General features: G+C 39.4%; 1 protein-coding gene across 4 annotated transcripts in view; it reads left to right on the forward strand.

Moving 5' to 3' along the window:
- Positions 1–26,500, forward strand: part of rerea (arginine-glutamic acid dipeptide (RE) repeats a) — a 619,674-nt gene that overhangs the window by 434,996 nt on the left and 158,178 nt on the right. For all 4 annotated transcript variants that reach the window (XM_059952295.1, XM_059952297.1, XM_059952298.1 and 1 more), the window contains one exon: positions 13,617–13,715. In XM_059952295.1, the coding sequence (XP_059808278.1) occupies positions 13,617–13,715 (99 nt within the window). The remainder of the gene's footprint in view (positions 1–13,616; positions 13,716–26,500) is intronic.

Below are 26,500 nucleotides of genomic sequence, written 5' to 3' on the forward strand. Positions count from 1 at the left end.
AAAGTGGCTGCTGAGTATATATATATATATATATATGACCCCATCATGTTGTTGAGTAAAGAGTTCCTAACTTCATTGTGTTTGACCATAAGCAAGTAACCAATTACCAATACAAACTTTGTTATTTGTAATATATGATGATAGTTCTATGTTGCAGTTAGAGGATTTCTGATCCATCATTACATCATTGGAATGATTTGATGAGAAACAATTTTTAATGCAACATCTTTCAAATGCTCTTTCTCTTTGCGATTAATATTCTCACAAACCTGTTGATAAAGCAAGATGTATCTCAGGTGGTTTTAGAATTGCGATCTATTATTCTGCCACCCAGTTTAACGCCATCCCCCAGATCAATGATTCATTATTGTACTGATTTGTTAAAGAACCTGTGGCCTGCAGCTTCCAACACTCACAGATGGTGGCTCCCTGTACTATAGCATATAAGTCCACCCCAACTGCACGCCACTGCGTGGGGATTCTGCAGCAAGGAAATAGTGATTTCAAAGCTGCTCAGCTTGAGGAAATGGTTGTGGGCTGCAGTGGGATAGACTCGTAGCCACTATTAAGCTTGTTACCATAGAGAAGTCTAGGCTGACGAGAGCTGCACAGCCAAACAGAGATTCTAATACATCCAGCCGGGAATGATGAGAGAGACCATAACATCTAGGCACTTTTCCAGCAATGGCTGGCACTCTCGGGTAGACTGAGACCACTGATTGCCTCAAATTTCTCACCAAGTTAATTCAACTGAAGATTTTTGTTCTAGTATTTAACAATAAAACTATAGCAGAGTAGAATTGATTGGGAATACATCAACTATCAAATAAAATTCTCTTCTGGGCCAGAGTAAAAATTGCTAAGACATAGGAGCAGAATTAGGTCATTTGGCCTACTGAGTCAGCTCCGGCACTTAATTGTGTGTAATTTATTATCCCTCTCAATCCCATCCTCCTGCCTTCTCCCTGTAACTTTTGATGCCCTTACTAATCAAGAACCCATCAACCTTCACTTTAAATTCTCCAGTATCATCTCTATTCTAACAGAACTTTGATAACTTAATCAGGAAAATCTCCAAAGCAAGACAGAGGTCCCCATGTTGCCTTCCTTTGTTAATCTTTTGATAAGATGTTCTACATTCTGTGGTAGTTTATAAAATGGGAAGTTACCTATAGTGCACCCTTTACCCATTTGGCTGTCTGCATGTTGACCCTAAGTCAATCATTTGTATTGATCATAAAGGTTTTTAGACACTATCACTCTAGTAAAGTTAACATCTGCAATATGAGGAACCAATCCTCTAAATTAGGGGTTCACAACCATTTTTTATGCCATGGGCCCCTATCGTTAACTGAAGGAACCATAGTCCCGAGGCTGGGAACCCCTGTTGCATTGGTATATTAAATGAATAAAATATTGTGAACCTTTCATTAGCATTGGGATATGGATAATAAGCTTTGGCATCTTAACTTGAGTCTTCTTACTGATGAAGAGTCAGGAGTTCAGCCACTCATTGGCATACTCTCCTCTTTGCTTTATCTGTGGTGTAGACTGGAATGTTTTAGCACACTGCTCTCTATTGGTAGACCTGAAGAAATGGTAACTCTGTTGAAAGTTGGTGACACTGGCTGAGCATTCTCTTGTTGGTAATCAGTTGGCATTTGGTTGGCAAAAACATTACACTATTTGTGTGCCTAAGAAATCAATAAAGTCAGGTACTGCCCTGGCATGAACTACTTCATTAACAGAGATAATTGGATTTAAATACTCTGAAATTGAAGCCGAAGTCTTAACCCTAAACTGAATGAAATTTTATTGACAAAACAGCTGAAACTGGTTGCAGAAGATGTGACGCTGAGGAACTCCAGCTTTGGATTTCTTGGGCCTGTGATGTTGAACTTAGCAAAACCAATAATCATCCGCCTTAGCCTTGGACATGTCTCCAGCCACAGCTAGCTTTGCTGCTGAACCTCTGTTAACCTCCCTTTTGCTATACTACGTCAAAGAATGCCATACAGTGAAATGTGTTTTCATCAACAACCATCTCAGTAAAAGGGTATGCCGGGAACAGCCTGCAAGAGTTGCTATACTTCTAGCACCAGCATAGTATGCACACAACTTACTAAACCTAACCCATTAATCTTTTGGAATATGGAGGAGACTCACTGGGTCGCGGGGAGAATGTACAATCTCCTTCAATTCTGATCACTGGCACTGTAAGATGTTGCACTAGCTGCTACACTACTGTGCTGTACAGTCGTGGGTTGAAGCCAAGAAGACATGCAGGACTTTGACCCAAAATGTTGACAGTTCCTCTCTCCACCCAACCATTACTGCACAACCTGCTGAGTTCATCCAAAGGATTGTTCCTTCAGTAATCCATCCTCCTTCCAATCAAAAGCCAAGGTTCTGTTGCCTCCCTGTTTAGATGCAGTACATTTACACTGATGTTGTGTTGCAATTATAAGGGCAGCCAAAGGTTTGGATAAGACAGCATTTTCTTGTCTTCATTTAAACAGTATTTTCCTTTCCATTCTTCTAATCAAATGACCTCACTTTGCCCCATATTATACTCCATCTGGCAGATTTCTGCACACTTGCTTAATCTTTCTATTTCCCATAAGGGCACTCTTTGTATCCAGCTCATAATATGCTTTTCAATCCATTTTTGTGTTGTCAGTAAATCCGGCTGCAGTACACTCAGTCCTTTCATCTAAGTCATTAATGTAGATTGTCAATATTTGAGACCTTAGCCAGGATCCAATGATATGCCACTAGTTACAACTTGCTAACCAGAATATTCCCATTTATCCTAGCTCTGTTTATTAACCGATCATCTTTCAAGGCATATGATCCATTTCTTCATGAGCTCTTGTGGCTATGACAGTTTACATTGAAATTCCAAATACTTTACATATATAGATTTCTCTTTATCCATCTTCTCAGTTACAATCTTAAAGAGCTTAAGTAACTCTCAAATATGGTTTCCCTTTCATGATAGTATTTAGTGAAGTAAACATCATTTTGTGTTTTTCTACATGGCCTGCAGTTCATAATAATGGATGCCCCAGCTAGCTACTGCACACATTGCTCAAGGAACTCAGCAGATCAGGCAGCATCTATGGAGGGGAATAAACAGTTGACATTTTGGGTTGAGACCCTTCATTAGGACTTATGATGAAGAGTCATGATGAAGGGTCTTGGCCCGAAACGTCAACAGTTTATTCTCTTCCATAGATGATGCCTTGCTCTGGATTAGCAGCATCTGCAGAATCTCTTGTTCTTATGATTAGGCCAACTAGCCAGTATTTCTCTGGTTTCTCTCTCCCTGCTTTCTTGAAGAAGGTTGCTATTTTGGCTGATGATTCATTCTCTCACTTTACTGACGATTGCCCACAGATTTATTGCATGTTTATGGTAATCAGCCACAGACACTTGAAATTCTATCATGTTTACACTTTCTCCCTCCCAAGTCCAATGTGTTGCTGCCAACTTCAACAGCACTACTTTATCTGACAAAAAGTTAGGTGTGATATGTGGGATAACAAATTCCTGGATAATTTTGGACCAGAGGCAGATCCCAAAAAGGACTTTTCAGACAACACCTTCTTCTCGTCCTTGCCCATATGCTGGTACTTAAGCTCATCATTCATATTGGGGGCATAGGCTACTGACAGCAGCTCACTGTAGTTATCTGTTCTGCACCTGTCTTTCAAGTTGTTCCCCAGGTATAGTCCATCTGAAGATCCTTCCTCTGCTAGTGGGGAAGTCTTTGGAGCTTCTGTTGATGTTTCTATAGTTTTTAGATTTTTACAAGATGGGGTTGTTAGCCCCATGCCCAACTCTCCTCACCTTTCTTAGCCGGGCTTAGGACTGTCAGTAGAGAAGATGTATGCTGCTAAGATCGGGTATAATGGGAATATAAAGCTGGACAAAAGAATGCTCCTGTTTCATTTGTGTGTAAATACTGCCAATAGAAATTCTTCCAACAATTTATGTAGTTGACATTTATTATGGTTTGGTTGAGTTGTTCTCTAGTCTTGGCAATTTATTTGCAAATGTTTCATCACCATGTGAGAAGACGTTATCAGTGCACTGTTGATTGACAAGTAAATTGCCAAGATCAGAGAACAACTCAACCCAACCATCAACCACCCGAGCTATACGTCTTCCAAATTATTTCTGACAATTATTATATATAACTTATCATAAATTCTGAATTGAATCAGTTTTTTCATAAATATATCTCAGCTCCAGGGATTCAGTTTAATTGTAACCTGCAGTGTGGTTAATGTGGAGTTTGCATATTCTCCCTGTGGTCACATGGGTTTCTTCTCCGTCCTCTGCTTTCACCCCACAAGCATTGGTGGCAAGAATAAAATGTGATTAGTGAGGTAAGAGGACACCTCCACTTGCTGATTTCCTTCCAAATCTCACTTCTCTTTCATTATCACAGATATAATCCCTGGAACGATAAAAGAAAGAGGCTGCAGAGCTAAGCTATTCATCTCAAAGTCAAAGTCGAATTTATTATCATCTGCACAAGTACATGTTTACACACATATGGTGAAAATCATACTTGCAGCAGCATCACGAGCATACAGCTTCGCAAGAGTCATATTTGTTAAATGGGGCTTGACAGGCCAAAGAGTCTGTTTTTGTGCAGTATATCTCTCTTAATTATCATTTTTCTGAGTAGTCCTCTTGAACCTTAAACCTGACATTTCTTATCTATGTTGTTTTTTTTTGACACATCACGTAACATGTTTGCTTTTCATGAAATAGCATCTGCCTACGCAGCCACTTCAAGTTCCAACACGAAGGTTAAAACTTTGGTTTTAGAGTTGATCCTCCATATTCACCATTTCCTTCTCTAATAAACACTGGAGTCACGTGTAGCAATCTCACTGTTCCCATCCAAATTTATATCAAAGCAATAAGTTACAGCTTTGCTGGTTTGCAGACATACTTACATGGCATAACATGCACAAAATGCTGGAGGAACTCAGCAGGCTAGGCAGCATCTATGGGAAAAAGTATAGTTGACGTTTCGGGCCAAAACCCTTAAAAAACTAAGGAAAGTGCCGAAGGGTTTTGGCCTGAAACGTCGACTGTACTTTTCATAGATGCTTCCTGGACCTGCTGAGCTCCTCCAGCATTTTGTGTGTGTTGCTCGGATTTCCAGCATTTGCAGACTTTCTCTTGTTTATGATTTGTTTACACAGACTAGATTCTTTCTTGAGTTAAGATTCAAAGTACTTTTAATAGCCTAAAATTATTTAAAGCATTACATTTTATGTACACTTAGTGACCAACTTTATTAGGTATACCTGTGCACTTGCTTGTTTATGCAAAATCTAATTTGCCAATCATGTACAGCAGCTTACTTTATAAAAAACATGCAAAAATGGTCAAGAGGTTCAGTTGTTTGGGCCATACACCAGACTGGGGAAGAAGTGTGATCTAAATGACTGACTGTGGAATGATTGTGGTGCCAGATGCAATGCTTTGTGTATCTCAGGTACTTCTAATCACCTAGGATTTTCACGCATGATAGTCTGTAGAGTTTATAGAAAATGGTGTGAAATACAAAAGAAAAATCCAGTGAGTGGCGGTTCTGTGGGCGAAATGCCTTGTTAATGAGAGAGAGGTCAGAGGAGAATGGCCAGACTGGTTCAAGCTAACAGGAAGCTGACAGTAACTCAAATAACCACCAATTACAACAGTGGTGTGCAGAAGCACGTCTCTGGATGCGTAGGTGGGCTACAGCAACAGAAGACCATGAATGTACACTCTCAGAGGCCACTTTATTTGAAACAGGAGGTATCTAATAAAGTGGCTACTGTATGTATTATTGTCCAAGCCAGATGTCTATGTTAAAGCTTCACACTGTTGCACTTTTTGTTGGAGTTAATCCTCAAAGTATGGTTTCCAGGTTTGATCAGGAGCGCTGCAGTCACGCAACAGGTGTTTCTTCAATCTTCTATTTTTATTGAAGGTGACAGCATTTACCCTGTTGGCTCTTAAGAAGATGGTAATTATCCAATGGTTTTTTTTTACGAGAGCTCGATAGTTTAATTCACACCAGAAAAAAACAGAATCCTCCACGGGGAATAAATTTCACATAGTCCAGCTATTCTAAGTGTTACACCATTAGTTTTCAAGGCTGAGAGAAGGCACTGAATAACATGAGCCGTTAATCATAATGGTCTTTAGATTTTTGTTGGATTGGTGGTATTTTGCTCTTCGCTTGAATTTGCGGGTCAGTATTTGTATTTTTCGGAAGATTGCAAGTTTCCATCATTGATATAAAGGGGTAAAATTTGCAGGTATAGGCATCAGACTTGTGTTGTTAATAAATGTATAGTGATGATAGATTGTGTGTGAGAGCCCAGCTGGCGGTTGACAGATTTGGCATGTGGACTTGATAGCCATGTTGGAAGCCAATACTTCACAACAAGCATACTAAGATGAATGCTGCCATGTGGAGGATTGAATATTTGCTTGTGAATCCATTAAATTTCTAGATCAAACTAACCCTGCTGTTGAATCTTTCACTTGGTTTGAGGGGGTGTTGTCCAGTTAACAGGTTGGAATTGTGATTCAAACACAAAATTTTTGACGATTTCAGCAGGTCAGGCAGCATCTATGGAGAGGAATAAACAAATGACATTTCGCGCCTCAGTCTGAAATGTTGACTGATTATTCCTCTCCATATATGCTGTTTGTCCCCCATTATTACCTCTTCAGTGTCATTTTCCAATGGTCCAATAACATTTTGTATTTCAAGTTCCTCCAGCATTTTGTGTGTGTTACTCTGGATTTCCAGAATATTCAGAATCTCTTACATTTAAATTTGAGAATGTCCCTCTGATGTCAATTGGTTTTACCTCCACCGTAGAAGGAACTTAGACTTTGGATGGCTTCCTAGTTGCTTGGTCTTCAGTGATTTTTATTGAATCATCAATAGGAGCATTTTCCATTTTCTGTAGACCATTGGTTGGAGTTTGCTGTATGGTGGGCTAGTCATATTTTGGTCATCATGACCGCTGTTTTTTTTTTTGTGCACACCCTGGTGCAAACATTGAATATACATATTTAAAAGCTAACAGTAGGTTTGAAAACGGATTACAGTTGCGCTATTAACCTTTGCTTGCACTTGCCTACAGTTCTGTTAGCATCGTACTAGGAAATCCAGTGGTTTCAAGACTGATTTATTTGTTCCCAGAAGATCACCGTAATTTTCATGATAATCTTGAGGATCTTCATATGAGAGCAGAGGGTGGCCTGCTTAAATTTGTTACGTTGACATTCAATTTCTCCCAGCCTTCCTGGATACTATTTCACAATACAGCTGAAAAGGTAGGACTAAGTCTGTAGAATTCTACAGTACTTCTGACATGTCAGTCCATAACCTCTTCTGCGATGAGGCCACTCTCATATTGAAGGAGCAACACCTCATTCCATCTGGTTTGCCTCTAACCTGACGGCATTAACATCAATTTCTCCAGCTTCTGGTAAATTCTCTCTCCCCGCTTTCTTTCATTTTTCATTTCCCATTCTGGCTCCCCTCCTACCCCTTCTCCTCACCTGCTCTCCACATCCCTGTGGTTCTCCTCTTCCTTCCCTTTCTGCCATGGTCCACTTCCCTCTCCTATCAGATTCTTTCTTCTCTAACCGTTTACTTCTTCTACCTATCACTTCCCTGCTCTCACTTCATTCCCATCGCCTAGGTCATCCACCTTTCCCCTCACCTTGCTTCACCTATATGAGCTTGTACTTCCCATCCCAACACCATCTTGTTCTGGTTTCTCCCACCTTCCTTTCCTGTCCTAATGAAGGATCTCATCTCAAAATGTCAACTATTTATTCCCTTCCATAGATGCTGGCTGACCAGCTGAGTTCCTCCAGTTTTTTGTGTGTGTTGTCTCACCTGAAATAAAGCTTTCTTAACCTTTTGGTGATAATTATATCAGGGAAATACAACACATCACCCTTTTTAGTGGCATTCAATCATTTTTTTTCCTATTCTTCCTTGAATGCAGTGACTCATTTTTACATACAATTAAGTGGGTATGAGGATTCCCTGAAGTACTGGCAGCATAAATTGCTTCTTATCAGTCAGGCTAATTTGAAGTGCAAAATAGTATGTATTTTTATATCAGATTGTGTGTAAAAATGCAATACAAAGCAAACATAATGGCAGAAACATTGTTCTATTGCATCTGCAAATGCACATTTCGATAATATGCAGGCACTGTGAAAGGTCAGAATAAGAATCAGGTTTAATATCACTGCCATATGTCATGAAATTTGTTTTTGTGGAAGCAGCACATTACAATATATCATAATAAAAAATCCCATAAACTACAATAAAAAATATATAAAAATATTAAAATAACAAAGTAGTGCAAGAAGGGTAAAAAAAATGTGTGGTAGTGCATATGGGTTTATTGTTCATTCAGAAACCTGATGGCAGAGGGGAAGAAGCTGTTTTTAAGACATTGATTGTGTGTCTTCAGGCTCCTGTACCTCTTCCTTGATGGCAGCAATAATAAATATCGTATTTAAAGTTCTTGAAAGAGAAGTAGGAAAATGCTTACCCAGGTTTAGTTTCATGCCACGGGTGGTGAGCGCCGTAACTACAGAATGATCTATGGAGCTAAAAGTATAATGGCTGTAATCACGGATGATGCATCGATGGCTTTGTTATGACTGCAACATGCAGCGCCACTTGTGGAAGGTCACAGTGGAAAAAGGGGGCATGCAAATGAAGTTATAAATTACAGTTGAAGAACAATATTTTGATGTGTTGGATGGGGACTGTCAGCGCAGCAAGATGTAATTCATGAGTTCATTATAGCGCGAAGGTACTTGACAGCTGAGCCATGCCGAAAGGAAAATTTATTCTTTAGTTTGTGCTGACAGAAAATGGCAGATCATATGAGCAGTTTGTGCAAATGCAATGAGACCTTGCAGTGAAATTGTGTCACTCTGACAACTCTGCCAACCCTTGTTATTTATGCTTTCAACCACAGATATTTTATTTAATGACAAAAGGAGTAATTTGTACTTTGTGTGTGGGTCTGTGTGTGTCCCACAATATTGTCCTGTATGTGTTTAATTAGGCTAATATACAGTTCGAATTTCCGAATATATGTGAGGTCTCACTACATAATTCTGCAGACTGTATTTCATTTTTTTTCTTTTTCTATGCTCTCTTCTTGCACTGTTTAATTTAAAAATTTAAATATATTTTATTGTAATTTATAGTTTTTTTATTGTTATGTATTGCTGTGTACTGCTGCTGCAAAACAACAAATTTCATGACATATGCTGGTGATATTAAACCTGATTCTGATTCAAAATAGTTTATTGTCATTCTGCAGTACATGTAAAGGAGAACGAAATGATTGTTACTCCAGATCTGATACAGCATAAAAAGCAGAATAAATATAAATATTAAAGCAATCCTAAAAACGCAATGTACAGGTAACTGTTATATACATAGATTGATTGTATGTACAAAAAGTGACACTAGGTGATGTGTATGTAGTGGTGGTGGGGGTGGGGAATAGGATAAGAATATTGTTATAATTGCAATTTGGAAATATTCTGAAGGAGAGGAAAGGAATGGAAATGTGAAGAAAGGAACAGCTGTCCAATACATTCTGCCTGATGCCTGCATTCAACATTTTAAACCAAATAGCTGATTAGGATTTGCATATGTTGCATCCAGCTATTAAATCGTTGTATTTTTGCCATGTTACGAGACTAGTCCACATATTATATAGTCTCTAGAGTGTAGGAGAATGAGAGGTTATTTGATAGGGGTGTACAAAATTATGAGGGGTATCGATAGGGTAAATGCAATCAGGCTTTTACCACTGTTGTTAGATGAAACTGGAACTGGAGGTCATGGGTTAAGGATGAAAAGCAAACTGTTTAAAGGGAACCTGAGGAACTTCTTCACTAACAGGGTGGTGAGCTGCCAGGAGACATAACATGCTCAGAATGCTGGAAAACCTCTGCAGGCCAGGCAGCGTCTATGGAAAAGAGTGAACAATTGACTTTCTGGCTGGAGACCTTTATCAGGATTTTCCTGGCCTACTGAGTTCCTCCAGCATTCTGTGTGCATTGCTATGCACTTCCAGCATCTGCAGATTTTCTGGTATTTGTGCCAACAGAAGTGATGGATTCATATTTGATTTCCAACATTTAAGAGGAATTTGTATAGTTATATAGATGGGAGGGATACAGTTGCAGCTTGATGGGACTAGGCTGATTAATATTTCTGTAAAGACTAAATGGGCCAAATAGCCTGTGTCTGCACTGTAGTGTTCTATGGCCTATTACCGTTCCAGCAACATTCCTTATTATCAATCAGCAAGGCTAAGTGACCTATACTCCTTGAGTGTTTGCATTCCTTTCACGCTTGAAGTTCATTAGTGAACTTCATGTTAAATTGTAATCTTTATAGATTGACTGTCATCTATTGTAATGTGCATTATGTTGAAAGGTGTAGTTCGCTATTTTGGTGTCTACTCATTTGTGAGATGAGGTTTGATTTGCAGAGCCAAACTATAACTAAAAGCCAGCTATTTCTATTCCCTTAGCATTGCCCAGTTCCATTCTTGCCTCAATTTGAACTGTTCCAGAATTCCTATCCATAAATTTGTTCCCTCTAGATTTGACTAGTTAACCTTGAATCATTCTTCCATTGATGAAGTTACCCAAAACTCTTCCTCCTCCAATCTCTCCAGATCAGCTGCCAATCCCCCTGTTGCAAGCCTGTATCAATTTCGGATTAAGCAATATCTTGTTTTCATATTCCTCATGAATTTATCCCTCCTGTTCAAATGAAGATTGATTTGAACTACTCTAGCTTTAGTACCTTGGTGGCTGATTATTAGGAACCTCACATCAGGAATGATCTCTCTAAGGATTTCCACCTTTCCCTTTAAAATAGAACATAGAACAAACAAGCATAGTACAGTACAGGCCCTTCTACCCTTGATATTGTGTTGACTTTTTAACCTACTCTAAGATCAGTCTAGCCCTTCCCTCCTAAATAGCCTTCCATTTTCTATCATCTGTGTGTATCTAAGGATTTCTTAAATGCTCCTAATATATCTGACTTTACCACCATTCCTGGCAGGGCAATCCACAAACTCACCACATCTTGTTTGGGGAAAACAAAGCAACTTACTTGTGACATCCCTCCTATACATCTAAAAATTAAGCCCCCTCATCTTAACCATTTCTGCACTGGGAAAATGTCTCTGGCTATCCACCCGATCTATGCCTCTTATTATTTTGTACCCCTCTATCAAGTCACTTCTCATTCTCCTTTGCTCCAAAGAGAAAAACCTTAGCTCGTGCAACCTATCATGAGACATTCTCTCTAAAACTTCCATACCCTTTCTATAACGAGGCAACTATATTCCAATTATGGTCTAAGCAGGGTTTTATAGAGCTGCAACATTACATCACATCTCTTGAACTCAATCCCCCAGCTAATGAAGGCCAACACACCATATACTTTCTTAACAAACCTTAGCAAAACTCTGGAGGAATCTATGGAGAGAAATAAAGAGTCGACATTTTGGGCCTCCATTGTTGATGCCTGACCTGCTGAATTCCTCCAGCATTTTGAGTGTGATGCTCTGGATTTCCAGCATCTGCAGAGTCTTTTGTTTTCCTCTTTGATCATGTTTTTGCCTTTTTCCCTAACAGCTGGCCCGTATTTTGTTTAATAAGGCTCCTGTGTTCTTGAGACCTAAAGGTGCTATATGGAGAAAGGTTTTTGTTTCTCATGAGAGGCTGCTGACTTTTGCATAGGTCCCATAAGATTTCTGGTGCAGTTGAAGGTCCATAAAGAGCAGTTGCTGACCTTCATTTTGCAGGTATGAATGGTACTGAAAAGTTACATACATCAAGATTTAAAGTCAAGATTTTAAAGTCCAAACATATATCATGAGACCTGATTTATTTATTTGTACTAATACAGTAACTTTGAGCTCAAATTCACATCCCTGTTGTTTAGTCTATTGGGACTGAAATAGCACAGGCAAAAAAATAAAACCTGGATTAAATTTGGTCTAGTCAAGTTTTTGATAATCATTTTCTAATAGGATATGAAAATGAATTACAGAAATAGTGATATTTTTAGTGATACTGGTTACCTCCACGTGCAGCACCAGTGACTCAGGTTCAATACCCGCCATTGTCTGTAAGGAGCTAGTTAGTTCTCCCCGTGTAGGTTTCCTACAATGTACCAAAGATACACAAGTTAGTTAGTAAGTTGTGATCATGCTTTCTTGGTGCCAGAATGTGTAGCAACACTAGCAGGCTGCCCCAGCACATCCTCAGACTGTGATCGTCATTGAAGCAAAACAAAACCTTGCACTGTATTTTTTGATGTACATACGACAAATAAAACTAACCTTTAATCTTATCCATTTGTAATTTTTAATGATCTTATTATCTACTCGGATGCACAAACTAAAATCCTTGTATGCAGGATATGAGAGAAGAAAACTAAGAAATTTATTATCAAAGTACAGAAACATAATCACATGCAAACCTGAGATTTGTTTTCTAGCGGGCAAGGGACTTTGTAATACAGAATTCAGTGGATTCTAATGAATTGGTTAGTTGGCCCAGCTGCTTATTTGCGACAACTCTAATCAAGAACAAAAACTAATGAAGAAAATAGCCAGAATTCCCTTCATTTACTTGGGACACTGTGCTGCTTATTTAAAATTGGTGGCCACTGGGCGATCCTGCTTCTTCTGGTTTTGTCTGGGTAGCCTCCATTCTGATGCCGTGAACATTAATTTGTCAAACTTCTAGTAATTGCCCCTCCCCTCAACCTCACCATTCCCATCCCCTTTTTCCCCTTTTCCGTCTCCTACGTTATCTCCTTGCCTGCCCATCGGCTCCCTCAGGTGCTCCTCCACCATTCTTTTTCTTCCATTGCCTTCTGTCCTCTCCTATTAGTTTTCACATAGTGTCAGTTGTATATATTCAATGATTTCTTCTGTTGATAACTATTAGGAACAAGTACACATTTTTACAGTACTGTCGTTGTATTGATAGTGTTCTAATTTATTCTGTATTTCATTTTGATGCATAATTTGTTGCTCAGTTAAACGTAAGATTTTGTCTTTTATGCCTTTTTAATAAGTTCAAGTTTATTGTCATCTGACTGTACACATATACAACCAAGGGAAGCAATGTTTTTCCTGACCATGGTGCTCTCACAAAACGCACATCACACAAAGCACATGAAATAAAATATTACTACAAATAAGTTAATAAAATATAATTTTGTATTTTATTAACTTATTTGTGGTATTAATAAAGAAAATGTATGATGTTATATCATTGTGGATTTGCATGTATATTTTAAATTCTGTGTATTGGTCAAAACAAATCAATCTTGATTATATTTTGCATAATTCCTATGTCTATGATAACTAATTGAAGCCTATTTGCATAAAAAGTAGAGATGGCAACTACTTCACTTGTTCCAGCTAATATTTACCATTCACTTGCTTCTGATAACGCTCTTCCTTCTGCTTCTCTTTCCTCCACCCCTCCATCCCTTTTAGTTACATGAGAGCAGTTATGATGCAGGGAAGGCCTTGCAGAGACTGGTTAAGAAGCCTGTCCCCAAACTGATTGAAAAATGTTGGTCCGAAGATGAAATGGTAAGGAAGTTGTTTTTTTTTTAATTTGTGAAATAAGCTAGGAAAGCTTTGGTATTTCTGAATATGATTTGAGTCACTTTAATTGCTTTAAGGCTATGGAGATGGGATCCTTCCCCATGTGCAGCAGAAATTACAACCACAAAATGCAAATAAATGCTTGAGATATTCATTCTCCCTCTGACTGATGGTAAAACTAAATACTGAAACATTCAGGCTAGTATGTGGTTTTAGGATTTTTTTTACATTATATGCTGGTATGATGCTTCTTATTGCTCTGCTCAGAATGAGTTGGTTCATCTGACCCAGCATTGACCTGCCACTCGCATAGAAGCTGCTGCTTGTTGAGAACTACACACAAAGTGTTGGAGGAACTCAACAGGCCATGCCACATCTATGAAAGTGATTAAACAGCCAACAATTCAGGCCAGGAAGCGACTCTGCCCAAATAGTCAGGTCTTTATTCCTCTCCATTCATGCTCCCTGACCTATTGAGTTCCTCCAGTGGTCTGTGCATGTTACTCTGGATTTCTAGCATCTGCAGAATCCTCTTGTGTTTATGCTTGTTGAGCAACATTGGCTGTGGTGCTGAGCGCTTGATTGAGCTTTGTAGCCAAACCGTGTATCATCAGCATATTAGGAGGGAGTGAAGGGTGATCTAAAGTGACCAGCCTTCAGTTACACCTGATCTCTTCCATGGGTAAGTGGCTTGGGAATGCTCAGTGATGTTTCTTGGCCGTCCACTTTCTTGGGGTGGGCAATGTTCTATGACCCTCCCCACCCCCACCCCCCGGCACTCTAAGAAAGGTCACAGCTGAGAATCATCACCTAAGTTACTAATCTGGAAGGAAGCAGGAACCAAGAACATTTTAAAACTGTTTGGAAACAAAATATGGGAGAAGCTTCCAACTTCATTCAGTTTCCTCTCCTACAGTGGGGAGAGGGAACAGCAGGATGGCTAGCAAGTGGACAGCTGTTCAACCTGGTGATGAACTTCACTTTACTGATCCATACAGGTCAAATATAGAGATAATTATATGTATTTAATAAATATTGCATATAATACAAGAAAGATTCTGTTATTTATAACAGCATTAAATTCATTTTTACAATCTAGTCCCTTGACAACTGGTCTATCCAGGAAATCCAGTTTTAATCACCAGTGATAAATTTCCTTTTGTTAGTTTGTATCTGTGTGTTTCTTTGTTCTGCTGTCACAATTCTGATGAAGCGTTTCTGGCAGATTTAACTGTACTGAACCTTCTAATTTCATTAATTAATTTCTATTGATTCTCAGCCTTGCTGATGATCAAAGCATAGTTTCAATACACTAAATGATACTGGTGATTCTATCCCCATTGAGTGACAATACCAGCCATGTTTTGTAGATGCAAGTGTCTCTGGTCTTATTATATTGTAGCTACTTGAAGTGTTCTGGACAGCTGCATCCTGTTTACAAGGCAGATCTACACCTGCTGTTCCTTGTCTTGCCAGAGATGGTATAAAATCTGCTTTTCTTAGCTCAAAGGAGGACTTTGTAACATGCAATGTCACTGTTAAATACTGTTTGGAATTATTCCATATTTAGCACTTGAATTTATCTTGAAATTATTGCAATTTCTGTTGCAATACATTTTAAATTTTAAAAATGGAATTACCAGAGGTCAGAATTTCTCGCAGCTGAGAGCTATTTTAATAAATAAACACTGTTCGTGCAATTTTCATGAGCGGCCACAGGACAAATTGCCCTGAATGATGATTTTGCTCAGTTCCTGAATGGATGCTTCACATTTTCAGTTGGTCTGGTCAACAGAAAACATTTTGCTGCATTCTCAGGAATTTACTGATGTTTCACCTGCACACGGACCTACACACACACACACACACACACACACACTCACAAAGACAGACAGACAGACACACACACACACACACACTCACAAAGACAGACAGACAGACACACACACACACACACACACACACACACACACACCCTTTGCAGGACTAGGAATTTATTTTATTATTTTAAAACTTATTAAAGATTCTTTTTAGAATACCCTGTACATAACTATTATATTTCTGTTAAGTATTGCCTCACACACTTTCTCCTGCCCCTTCTCTCTTTGCTGAGGTCTTGAATTGTAAGGATAAAGAAAAAGATCCCTCATATGAGAAACTCACCTTCCCAGAAACCACTCTGGTGAATTGTTACTGGTCATCCTATTTGGAAAGTTTATCTTTTTAGGTAAGAAGGCTGAAACTACACCATGCTAAGATTGGAAAAAAGGATTAGCTTCATTTGTCACACAGTGAATACATTGTTTGCATAAGCGATCAGCACAGTCTGAGGATTGTCCTGGGGGAAGTCCACTGGTGTCATCGTGCTTCTGGCATCACTTGGTCTCTCTACAGTTTTCTTACCCTAACTGATATGTCTTTGGAATGTGAGTGGAAACTGGAGCACCTCAATGAAACCCACACTGTCATGGGACGAACAGAGAGCAGTGGGTTTAATTGAACCCCGACTGTACAGCTGATCAACTAGGCCAGGGGTCAGCAACCTTTACCACTGAAAGAGCCACTTGAACCCGTTTCCCACAGAAAAGAAAACACTGGGAGCCGCAAAACCCGTTTGACATTTAAAATGAAATAACACTACATACAACGTTTTGTTTTGCCTTTATGCTATGTATAAACAAACTATAATGTGTTGCATTTATGAAATTGATGAACTCCTGCAGAGAAAACGAAATTACATTTCTGCATGCAACAAAAACATTTTGAACTCCGAAAAAAAGACGTTGGGTTGAAGGTTACTTTTAAGTAAAATACTCAACGTCTATTTGAGTCCTTCTTGTATTTATGAAAAACGCCAAACTTAAATTTGCCACCAGCAGCAAACCAAAAATAACGTCAGCCAGCTGTCAACCTGAAAAATGAAAGGACTATTTCACTGAACAATGAAAACATATGAATATACGTAAAATAATTAAAATATTTATCATACTTGTTCAGGTTGACTCACACCTGACAATGCAGTCGTATTCAGTAGGGATGGATCGATGCTTAGGGGAGTGACCGGGAAGGATAATGTGTTTTTTTCCTCTCTGAACTCACAGAAGCGTTTCCCAAACGATGTTTGCATTGCGATGATTGCAGAATGTAAATACTCCGAATTTATCATGTCGTGACCTTGTTTGAACTCTCTCAAATTGGGGAAGTGAGACAATGTGCCTTTCTGTAAATCTCTGGCAAGCAACGTCAACTTGCGCTCGAATGCCAAAACATCCTCCAACATGTGCAGGGCTGTACGTCCTTACCCCGTTGAAGAGCTGTGTTCAGCGTGTTCAGGTGCGCTGTCATGTCTACCATGAAGTGTAGCTTTTCCAGCCACTCTGGCTGTTCCAGCTCAGGAAAGTTGAGCCCTTTGCTGCCCAGGAAAGTTTTCACTTCTTCCAGACACGCGACAAAGCGTTTCAGCACCTCCCCTCTGGACAGCCAGCGATAAAAACACGTTGTAGCGGTGTGCTACACGCAGTCAGTAAACTGCAGTCCAAGATAGCTTTATTCGAACTAAACAGCCTTGCTTTTAAGCCTCCCTCAACCCGCCCCCCATGGGCGTGGATGCTGCAAAAGACACGTACTCACAAACCCCCGTAGGCTATCTCCCTTAGCCTGAACGCTGGCTAATTGTGAGCCGGTTCGGATGTGTCAGGAAATGGGTCGCCACAACGTCTTATTTAGATTGTACAAGATCACCATAATCTTCAAATTTAGAATTACATTTCAAAAACTAACAAACTAACATAAAATACATTTTAATTAAATACTGACCATGTAGCGGTGTGCTACACGCAGCGCTAAAATTACGACACGGAGTCGGTAACTGCAGTCGAAGGAAAAAACTTTATTCGAAATCTTCAGCCTCACTTTTAAGCCTCCCTCAACCTGCCCCCCCGTGGTGCAGAGGCTCCAAAGCTCTGTGCTCGCAAACCCCCGTAGGCTATCTAATTGTGAGTCGGTTCGGATGTGCCAGGAAAAGGGTCGCCACAACCAATTATTTCCCAAAGCAACAGGGAGCCACAGCACAGACGTAAAAGAGCCACATGTGGCTCCGGAGCCGTGGGTTGCCGACCCCCGAACTAGGCCATCTGTGCTTACCCCACAAAGAGAAAGGGAGGAACTGGATGTACAGTAAATGCTTGGTAGTCTACTGTTCTGAAATCCAGCTCGCTCTAATAGACATCATTTCAGAACTTTCTCAATAATTCTCCATCCACCATTAACTGGGTTGTATATAAAGTCAAGCTGTAATGCTACAACACCTTATGACAAGTTTTCTAGTGCAGTTTCAGATGTTGCTGATAGATGCACACATTTGTGCTAAGTGCTCCTTTGTTTCCATAAACCAGAATGCTCCATTGTTACTGTTAGTTGATCCATATAGTTTGTCAATGTAACACATTTAATGGGTAACATAATTTTTGCTTGATTAATGTATTTAATTAACTGACATATGTCAACGGATAACAGCTTTTACAGTGTACTGTATATCGCCTTTATAGACACAGGCCATGCCAGTGAAGTGAGGTGTGGTTGCTGTTCTAACTTAGCAGTCATTAAGAAATATCAAGGTGGAAGACATCATGTCTAAGCTTGTCAATATCCACCCTAAAACTTGACTCAAGATTAAGGCAGCCTATGGCTCTTTAGTAAGCCATGTACCACAACATTTTTATATGCAATTTCTAAGTTGAAATTGTAATCTAAATACTCTTTAGAGCTTTCCATTTCATTTTTTTTAATCTTTGTTGCAAAATTCAGTTTTCAATTGTCCAATTGTCCTTGAGTAGCTCTTGAAAAGTCTCAAGAACAGAATAGAAAACATCAGGTAAATGTCATTGTTTCTGTAGTTACAATGGGAATGCTTCCACTATTTTGATGGGTGGCAAAAGCTATATTGATATGCCATCAGTACATTGATGTTGATGTTTCACGTAGATAAAGGAAGTTTAAAAAAAATCTTCCCCTTTGCTTAGCTATAAATGATGAGACCTTGAACCCACAGTAAAATAGATATCTGTGGAGTAATTTCATTTTACTTTTTATAAATGAGGCTCTCAACTGCAAAAGAATAATCTTTTTCCCTGCATAAAAGGGGATTATTTATTGATGAAAGCTCACATAACTCAATTTGAAAATCTATTTATGATGCCTTTATACTCTGTGCCTTTTTAACAATATACTTCCTTTGAAACTTGAAACCAAGGAGAGATATGCTATCTTTTTAGCAATGGTAAGCTGAAACAGTTATTTAGTGTATAAAGAACCATACATTCATGAGCACTGCAAGCTTAAGTGAGTTATTAGTATTATATTGTGATCAGAGAAGCTTTGATAATTTGTCTTCCCTCTCCATGCAAAGCCCATCCACATCAGTTACATACTCATCACCACGGTAACCAGTTTGAGAACCTGTAATACTTATTTGCACCTTATGGAATGAATTCCTGACGACCAAGACAAAAGGAAGTCAAAATGGTCATGTGATTAAATAACAAGTGACAGTGCAGCTTCTATTAAACATCTTCAAGTGATTCTAATTGCATATTCTTGGTTAGTATTTCATGCATTGCTTTTACACATGAAGTATCATCCTGGAAGCTGTGAATGTTCTATTTATTCCCATGGTGTGGTATGAAGCAAATTTTTCTCAGCTAGACTGGGTGCCAAACGAGATGGAGAGAGAAAAAAGTCTTTTGGTGTATGGCATGAATAGATTCCGAACTGTTCCATTTGCCAATCTTATCACGCTCATGTTTTAGACAGTACTTGTAACAATATGAAATCTTACTTCTGAAGAGTGTGATATAATCATTGTTGTTCACCTTATGGGCCAAATTGAATGATACTCTTGATGGTTGAGTATATCAATCCATCATTCTCCTATTGGCATGAAGTTATAATTGAAATTCATGGAATTGGTAAGACCATAAGACATAGGAGCAAAATAAGGCCTTTTAGCCCATTGAATCTGCTCTGCAATTAAATTTTTGCTGACTTATTATTCTCTCAACCAGATTCTCCTGTTCTAAAGTGATGTCCTTCTATTTTGACACTCTGCCTTATGGTCCTAGATGCCCCGCTATTGGAAACATCCTCTCCACACCCATTCCATCTAGGCTATTCGGTATTCAATAGGTTTCAATAACAAACATGAGAAAATCTGCAGGTACTGGAAATCAAAATGCTGGAGGAACTCAGCAGGCCAGGCAGCATCTATGGAAAAGAGTAAACAGTTGACGTTTTGGCCAAGACCCTTCATCAGGTTTCAAAAACTTACTCCCTCATTCTTCTAAACCCTTTTGATGCTGTTCTACTCATTGGTTTATGCTGATAATTCTAAAACTTTCATACAAACTTAATCATTTCAATCAGCATACCTTTTAGCACTTTTTAATTTTTATCAAACTAATTGTTCACATAATAGCTCCATCTGTAATCGGGCATGGCATTCATACCACTGGTAGACTCACAAGTTGTACTTTGTCAGACAGAAATGTCCATCAGTGAAGATACCTCGAAGCGTTAGATGCTCAGCTGGGACCTAATTGAAATTGAATTAATTTTGCATAAGGATAATGATATCAGTAATTAAAATATTTCAAAGGCATGTGTTCTGTGCTTATCAGGGAGTAGGTCTAGATTAGATAATTGTGACAATGATGGGGCAGTTGCTGTGTTAAACAAAAGGGTTCCCTGGTGTGTGTATTGTTCCTTTGGGAGCAACTTCTTGCATTATTTATTTTTTTATATTTAGAGATGCAGTGTGGAACTGGCCCTTCTGGTCCTTCAAGACACGCTGCCCAGCAAGCCACTGATTTAACCCGGGCATAATCATGGAACAAATTACAATGACCAATTAACCTTCTAACCCCTGATGTCTTTGGACTGTGGGAGGAAACCAGATCACCCGGAGGAAACCCATGCGTACACATGACAAAATATACAACTCTGCTTACAAAGGATGCCAGAGTTGAAGTCTGAACTCCAACACCCCAAACTGAAATAGCATCATGCTCACTGCTATGCTACTGTGCAGCTCCATTGTTTGTAGCCTTCACAAGCATTTTGGTGTCAGTCTCAGGGTTTACTCAGTCTTGGTGGCCAGTGAAGATACCCACTTCTTGTTTAGTACTTTACTGTCAGCCTTGGTGGCTTTTGTAGAAATGTCTTTCTTAGTAACTGACTTGATCAAGCTAATAGCTACCATGTGTCTCATACCACAGACAGCAAAGCCACCAAGAAGTGGATATTTAGAAAACTTCTCAACACACATGGGGTGAGTTGGCACAATGTGAACAATGGCTGCATCTCCACACCATCTATTTTACTACCTCGAAAGGACTTTATAACTTACTGAAGTTGTGAAAGGCATCATACGATTGCATATCCTAACACTAAACAGATCAGCTTTATACCCCAGGCTTTCCCACATGGCTAAGTACTTTGAGGAACTAACTGGGGGAACTACCCACTTTTACATTTGGTTCTGAGCAATGCAGCAAGGTTATTTATTAAGGGTGTTGAATCTTTGAATATTTTTAAAACACTGGTAAATAGATTCTTGAAACAAAGGGAGTGAAAGATTACCATAGATAGACCTCTGTTTAAAACAAAACACATATCTCCAACTTTTCCTCATCTCCCCTATACGTACTTTTCTCCAATCACCTTAAAATTAAGATCCCTTGTATTAGCTATTTCTGCCCTGAGGTATAGGTCACTGGCTGTCCACTTGATCAGAACCTCTTATCACCTTGTACACATTTCCACCGCACAAAAAGCTTTTCTATGATTCTCTGAACTTCTGACAAAGATAGACATAGAAAACATATAGCGCAATACGGGCCCTTCAGCCCGCAAAGCTGTGCCGAACATGTCCCTACCTTAGAACTACCTAGGCTTTACCCATAGCCCTCTATTCTTCTAAGCTCCATGTAGCCATCCAGGAGTCTCTTAAAGGACCCTATCGTTTCTGCCTCCCATTCCACGCACTCACCACTCTAAGTAAAAAACTTACCCCTGACATCTCCTCTGTACCTACTTCCAAGCACCTTAAAACTATACCCTCTTGTGCTAGCGATTTCAACCTTGAGGATAAGCCTTCACAGGTGGAGCATGTTTCTCCATTGTGATTATCCCACATTGATCTAAATAGTTCCCAAAGAACAAATGACCATTACAGGATAGAATTGCACATTATTCAAACGTGCTCTTGTTCAATCTGAAAATTTTTTTGTCTCAAAGACAGAGGGTATGAAGTACAGGTAGGATGTGGTAAATGAGAAAGCTATTTTAAAGGGCATGGTACTGAAAAGACTTTGGTGAGCATTTGAAGAAATATATGAGGAATATATATCTCCAATCTAAAGGTATAACAGGGAAGATGTCCCAACCAAGATTATAGGAGAGATTACAGTGTTAACTCCAAGGAAAATGTTGTACAGTAACAGAGTAAAGCAGTGAGCTTGAAGTTTGGGGTTGAAGGGTGATTGGCAGATCCTTGGAAAGCTACCGACCCCTGCAGTGGTTATGGCAGCACAGAGGTATAGAACATACTTGGAGTCCAGTATCTCCATTGAATCCAGGAGCATTCCATTACCTACTAAATTACTAGACTGAATGCTTCTGAGGTATGGCCTTTCAACATTGTGGCTGGCATTATGTAGCTCTGTCCGATTTATTTACTTGGGATTCTTGATCTTAATTGTAAAGGTAGGTTTGACCAAGCTTACACTTTTTTTAAAAATTCTCTGTTTTAACCATTTAGCAATAGTTTATCATTTAACCTACAAAAAGTAGTAGATCCAGTCCAGTCCATCACAGGTAAAGCCCCCTCCCCTTCCCCCTACTGAGAACATCGACAAGGAGCACTGCTGCAGGAAAGCAGCTTCCCATTATCAAGGACCCTACCATCCAGATCATGCTCTCTTCTTGATGTTGCTATTGGGCAGGAGGTACAAGGGCCTTAGGTCTCCCACTAGCAGTTTCAGGAACAGTTATTACCCCTCAATCATCAGGCTCCTGAACCAGCATAGATAACTTCACTCATCCAACACTGGACTGATTCCACAACCCACAGACTGGGTTTCAATAACTCGACAACTCATGTTCTCAATATTATTTATTGCTTATTCATTAATTTGTTTCCTTGTTATTTTGTTGTTATGGTTGTATTTGCACAATTTGTTGTCTTTTTCACATTGGTTGTTTGTCCATCTTTATGTGAAGCTTTTCATTAATTCTATTGTATTTCTTTATATTCACTGTGAATGCCTGCAAGAAAATGAATATCAGGGTAGTGTATGGTGACATATACTGTATGTACTTTGATGGTAAATTTGCTTTGAACTTTATTTAATGCATTGAAATGGAGATATTTATTTTCTCATGATTTACATCCCATTTCTACAGATTTTCAAAGACACAGTATCGGAGGTATATGAGGTAGTGAAGCAAAGGGCATAATTTTATGGTGACTGGAGAAGAGTATAGGTGGGCTGTCAGAGAGAGGTTTTTAACATCAAGTGTGATGGGGCAGTGAACACACTGCCAGGGGGTGGTGGTGGAAGTAGATACATTAAGGACACACAAAATGCCAGAGGAACAATGCTGTGGACCAGCCAGAAGATCATTGATTATTACCTGACTGGGAAAGATGAGTTTGCTCAGGGATCGCACAAGGAGGAGGACAAACTGTGTGCGGTCTGGCACAGTAATGCTGTTTCCCTCTCCATTAGCGCAACCTGACATGATGGGTATTTCCAATGTTTTCTGTTTATGCTGTGAATCAGGAAATATAACACAAAAGGATGCATGTTTCCCACTGTGTATGTGATGTTGTGAAAAAACGACCAGCAGAGTTTTGTCTTCCGGCTTGTGAATTACATCCCTGCATTTACAGCTCATCACAAACTTGTACAAGTACTTTAGAAATGTGATAATGAATTCTGCCTGCCCAGCATTTCCAGACTCCTACCATCCCCCAACTGATTTTGTGGTTTTTCTTCTACGTTTCTTCTCTAATCCCTTTTTTCTTAATCCTGTTTGTTCATTATGTGCCATGTTGCATGACGTACGCGATGATCATGATCATGATTGTTTTTGGCAAATTTTTCTACAGAAGTGATTTGTCATTGCCTTCTGAGTAGTGTCTTTACAAGCCATTATCAATACTCTTGAGAGATTGTCTGTCGGGCGTCAATGTCCTCATAACCAGGACTTGTGATAGCCAGCTGCTCATTTGACCATCCAACACTTTCTCTCATGGCTTCATGTGACCCTGATTGGAAGGGGGGGTGGGGGGAGGTGGGTGGCTAAGCAGGTGTGACAACTCCCAAGGGTGACCTGCAGTCTAGCAGAGGAAAGGAGTGACTTACACTTCCTTTAATAGAGATGTGGCTCCACCCTGAGGAACTCAGCAGGCCAGGCACTATCTAGGCAAGTCAACTATTTAGTTGTCATCTCGACTTGAAACATTGATTTGTTTATTCCCTTCCAAAGGGAATGCCTCCAGCATTTTGTGTGTGTTGCTCTGGATTTCCAGCATCTGTAGAATCTGATGTGTTCCTGAACTAAGTACCCAGTCTCTGTAACTAAGTCATCAGATTTATTTTGCTTTTTCTCATTCTGTAATTCCTTTTTATTGTTGTGTGCGTACATTGTTACAGAGAAACCTTTAATTGTTTACCACGCAATACATCACCAACATTTTCAGCTTCTTTGCTTCTCTGACGCAAATTGCCTTCACTTTTGAAACATTTCACTGTAGTAGCCATTTTGTAGTAGCCATCAGTACCGGGACCATTTTGATCACAGATTGGAAGTGGACTTGATTTTGTAAACAGCCATCTGCAGTTAGACAGATCTCTCTTTTAATCTGACATTTTATTTTTTTTAATGTTCCCATTCCATGTTGCTTGTGGATTAAATTAAAAGTTCCTGTTTTTGTAATTGTTTCGGCTTGCCTTTCCTGTAATTATTTTAACCTAGCCCTATCCAATTTCTGTAGATCTGTTTTTGTCTAATCACACATTGTTCGTCTTCTTAACGTTCTCTCTGTCACACTTTCCATCTTTTTAGCATGTATATTTCTTTTAATTCTATATAAACTGTATCTCCCTGTATTCTGAAAATGGGTTATTATTTTTGCCTTTGCACCAAAGCAGACTAAGGCATCAGCTGGGAGAAGGATAAAGACGACCTTTAAAAAGGGCTGAACCTATGTCTCAGTTAGGATATGTGTAGGCTCTGGCGATATTGATATACACTCAGTGGCCAACTTTTTAGGTACAGGAGTGGAATCACAGAGATCACATTTAGTCCCCATTTTGATATTTGGTCTAAACAACAACTGAACCTGTGGACCATGTCTGCATGTTTTTGTGTGTTGAGTTGCTGCCACATGGTTGGCTGGTTAGATATTTGCATTAATGAGCAGGTGTACAGGTGTACCAAATACTGAGTATAATTAACTGGATCCAGTACTCTGAATTCCTACTCAAGTGGAAAGGGTCTTGGATTTGGAATGAGTAAAGTGATTGGTTAGGAAAGTGTGAAATGAAAAATGGTAATTGGAACAAGGGCTCTCTTGAACCAAGTGAGTTGGAATTGTGTATGTAAAATCCTGTATCACACACAAAATGCTAGGGGAGCACAGTCGATCATGCAGCATCTATGGAAAAGAATAAGCAGTTGATGTCTTGGGCTGACAACCTTCATCAGGACTGGGGAAGAAGCCAGAATAAGAAGGGGGGGAGTGGAAGGAGTACACATTAGAAGGTGGTTGGGAAGTGGGGGCAGGTGGAAAATGTAAAGGACTGAAGAAGGAGGAATCTGACAGGAGAGGGGACCATGAGAGAACAGGAAGGTTTGAGTCCTTACATGGAGATGTTAAGCAGGTAAAGAGAAGAGTTAAGAGGGGAACCAGAGTTGGTAATGGAAGAAGAGAGAGGAGGAGAAATTGCTGGAAGTTGGAGAAATCGTTGTTCAGGTTGGGGGCTACCCAAATGGAATATGAGAGTGGTTACTTTGGATTTCCAGCTTCTGCAGGATTTATTGTGGTAATGAAAAATGAAGTAGTATGTTCAAACCAAAAAGACGTTTAGAAGAACTGTGGAGTTTTGCTTTAATATTAAAATGACCTTGTAATGACAATGGGCCGTGAGACCTCAGGGCAGGCCTAATTTTAAAGCACTGAAAGTCAGTAAAATTCTGTGATGGAATGGGATCTATTATACGAGATAAAGATGAATTATTTTCTCTAGTTTTCTAGTGCATAGTGCCATGCTTAGGCGAACCAATCAACAAGACACTGCAGCCACACAATAATCTTTGTAATGATAGGTAACAGATGAAGCCTCAGCACTCAAGACATCCTGCAGATGGTAAAACTTGAGCAACGCACACAAAATGCTGGAGGAGTTCAGGCAGCAGCTCTGGAGGGAAATAAACAACAGACTTTTTGGACCATGTTCCTTTGTCAAGGTGTCGACCTGAAATGTCATTTGTTCATTTCTCTCCTTGGATGCTGCCTGACCTGCTGAGTTCCTCTGGCATGTTATGTGTATTGCAATAGATGAAACCTTGTATGTCAGGTTATCAAATCTTCATTTTAATATGCCCTTGTCTGTGATTGAAATATCAGAAGATGTATGATAATGATAATTACTTATTAATCTGCCTTGTCTATGTTTTGGTGCATTGAGAAATTTTCTGGTCCTTGT

This window comes from Hypanus sabinus, chromosome 27 (genome assembly GCF_030144855.1).
Source record: "Hypanus sabinus isolate sHypSab1 chromosome 27, sHypSab1.hap1, whole genome shotgun sequence".
NCBI lineage: Eukaryota > Metazoa > Chordata > Chondrichthyes > Myliobatiformes > Dasyatidae > Hypanus > Hypanus sabinus.